The sequence below is a fragment of the Rhipicephalus sanguineus genome, chromosome 3, assembly GCF_013339695.2.
Source record: "Rhipicephalus sanguineus isolate Rsan-2018 chromosome 3, BIME_Rsan_1.4, whole genome shotgun sequence".
NCBI lineage: Eukaryota > Metazoa > Arthropoda > Arachnida > Ixodida > Ixodidae > Rhipicephalus > Rhipicephalus sanguineus.
The window spans coordinates 206,322,312-206,325,090 of NC_051178.1; the positions used below are offsets into that span (position 1 = coordinate 206,322,312).

The window sequence follows — 2,779 nt, forward strand, 5'->3', positions numbered from 1 at the left end:
GCAAGGGTTATATCATGATCATGGGCGCTTGTCGTCGGTAATGGGATGTGCCACTAGGCGTCAACGTGAGTGCGATGCGTCCACATCAAGCGGTGCTATATCTGCCAAACAACAGTAGACATTGTACAAGCTCTCATATACCAATGCACTATAAACAATAAACTACTTCCGTGATGACACGCTTCACTTTCGTGTTATACCGATTCCTATGACGGAGGGATCAACCATCTTTTTTCTTTTTCTTCTTTCGATCTCCCATTCTCTTTACCCCAGTGCAAGGTTTTCAAACCGAACGCGCGTCTGGTTGACCTGCCTGCCTTTCCTATTCCTCGTCTCTCTCTCTCAAGGAGGCTATCACCGGACTGCAAAGAGTCTAAACAAAGAAACAAATCGACAATCAATCAACAAGTAAAACATCCAATCAAGTAAGTCAATAAGCTGTATGAGCCACGTCAACTGGCCCTTAGTTGCTGTCCTTGCTGCGCCGGAGTGCGCAAGCCCGCAGAGCGCGCCCTTAAAGGCAATTATAGTTACGTTGCATTTTCGCTTCGTGTACAGACGATTCACCAGTAACCTCGGTGGATCGTTCACGAGCGAGAGGCAGCGTTGCAAGAGGCGACAGCGGTGATTTTACCCGGCGTCCAGTTGTGTTTTGTGCCGCCGATCAAAGCGTGTGCGATATCTTTAAAATTATGGCGTCGCGAAAAAGCGTGAAAAGTATCAGTATTAAGTGTAGCAGTGCACGCAGTGTAGTTTTGTTTACAGCAAACTATAGCGAAAAAAGCAGATGGCTGGAAACACGGCCACTGACTAGAGAAATAAAATATAATAATGCAGGCGCATGCAGGCGTCTGTCGGCCACCTCGCGGGTTTTCATCGAGTTCACGTGATGGAAGAGAAAGAAGCGTTCGTGTTTTGCTTGCGCTCCACAGCTTTTCGATAGTGGCTTTAAGAAAGACCCTTATTTCGGCAATTCTTAAAGAGGGCGCGGCGCAGGGCGTCGGTGCATACGAGGGAAAGATAGAAGAGAGTGGGACAGTAAAATATTTTTGTTGTTGAAGCGCTGAAGGAATAAGCCAAGAAACGAACGCGTAATGCCGTGTGCTGCGTCGTGGTACGTAAAAACTCGTTGATTTGAATCAGTCCATCGGATTTCCGATATACTGTTCACGCCTTGAAGACGACGGAGAAGAAGCCGTACCGCGGTGTGATGACGTGCCATGTTGTAGAACATCATTAGCATCGCCACCATCATTGCGCACTGAGGTGCGCGAGGCGCTGGCGTTCTAAATCCCCGCTGACGTACGTGCGCGTCTGGCGGTCTTCTCGGGCAGAGACTGCGCCTGGTGAGCGATCCTCAGCTGGCTGCTGCGGAGTGGAGTTCGAGCGGCATCGCTCGCAGGAAGAGCCGCCGCCTCGCAAGCCGCGAACCGTAAGAAGCTACCACGAAGATGGCGTGCGCTACGCTGAAGAGATCGAGCAGCTGCGACCCGCTGAGCCCCAACGGAAACTCAGCAAAGCGACGAAGGTTCTGCCTGTCGACGTCGTCAGTCACTACGCCACATACGCCACGCCATGCCCTCCAAGCCAGGCCGCACCAGGTACGCTCTTCACCATTCGTCGACGCGACGCCGAAGATGACGTCCGAAGAGATCGAGGCCAACGTCCACGATGAGATGTTGCGTCTCCAGCGACGCAGGCAGCTGTGCTTCCAGGAAGGATCGCCAGACTACGCCTGTCCGGCCGTGCTCGATACGTGGCCGCCGCAGGGTGCAAAGGCTGACCAGCCTATCTTCACGTTCCGCCAGGTGGGCCTGATCGTCGAGCGCATGGTAGGCGAACGAGAGAAGCAGCTACGCGAGGTCTACGACAGCGTGCTGTCCGCCAAGCTGGCCGAACAGTACGACGCTTTTGTCAAGTTCACGCACGACCAGATTCAGAGACGCTACGACAGTGTTACGCCTAGCTACTTGTCCTAGCGAGTCGACCGGCACCATGGCGTAAGATGGATCAAACGGCAGCGACGTTATGTGGGGCGTGGAGAAACTTGCTTCTTTGGCCTCGGCAACCGAGGCAACGGCGGTCTACGCTGAGCAAGCGGTTCATCGTCACTTCGGCGTCTGAAAAACAAAAGGGACAGCAGCGCGTACTCATGTCTGTCGAACATTGGACAGGGCAAGCGTGCTGTAGCGCATTAATGCTGTAAAGTTTTGCATTTTACTCGACTCCCATGTCACTTTGACGTCAGCTTTGCCTACGTGACTTGTGCTGTACCTTCCTTTTGCACGCTGTTTGTCATTAAAAGCAGTGCTCAAAGCCACCCTTTGTTTGTTCAATGGGCTTGTGGGCTTGCCGCCCCCGTAATAATTAAGTAGGATGCCAAGCCTGCCGCATACCTTTATTTAGAACCTGCCCCGGCATTGTATAGCATGGCCATGTGGGGTTTTGATGGTAATGGCGGGCCGAGGACCAGTGATACTTCATTCCAAGAACTGTTTACTTACTTACTATCTTTAAGCCCAAAAAACCGGGTACCAAAGGCTGGCAGTTGTGAAAAGCATTTCATCACTTCATTTTCACATCCACCGCGAAGCTCGTTTTCTCTCGGACTCGACCGGTGAGACAGGCACTGCAGATTGGGCAAGTTGGTGCATCGCAAAACGATGCACCAACATGCCCCTTGCGTCATCTCTTGCGATCCGCTGTTGGACTTTGGGTATATGAGACCGGCCCTGAGCCAACGAGGCATGCATTCGAAATAAGTCTTTTCGGCAAGTGC

The 2,779-nt window shown here is 52.2% G+C and overlaps 1 protein-coding gene across 1 annotated transcript; it reads left to right on the forward strand.

Moving 5' to 3' along the window:
• Positions 1-1,136: 1,136 nt before the first annotated feature.
• LOC119388156 (akirin-2) lies at positions 1,137-2,320 on the forward strand. Its single transcript, XM_037655808.2, has one exon. It carries the CDS (start codon positions 1,452-1,454, stop codon positions 1,977-1,979), a length of 528 nt encoding a protein of 175 aa, XP_037511736.1. The 5' UTR covers positions 1,137-1,451; the 3' UTR covers positions 1,980-2,320.
• Positions 2,321-2,779: the final 459 nt, after the last annotated feature.

Bases quoted from the DNA above. Each gene is read 5' to 3' on its own strand.
- LOC119388156 (XM_037655808.2), top strand. From the start codon at position 1,452: ATGGCGTGCGCTACGCTGAAGAGATCGAGCAGCTGCGACCCGCTGAGC.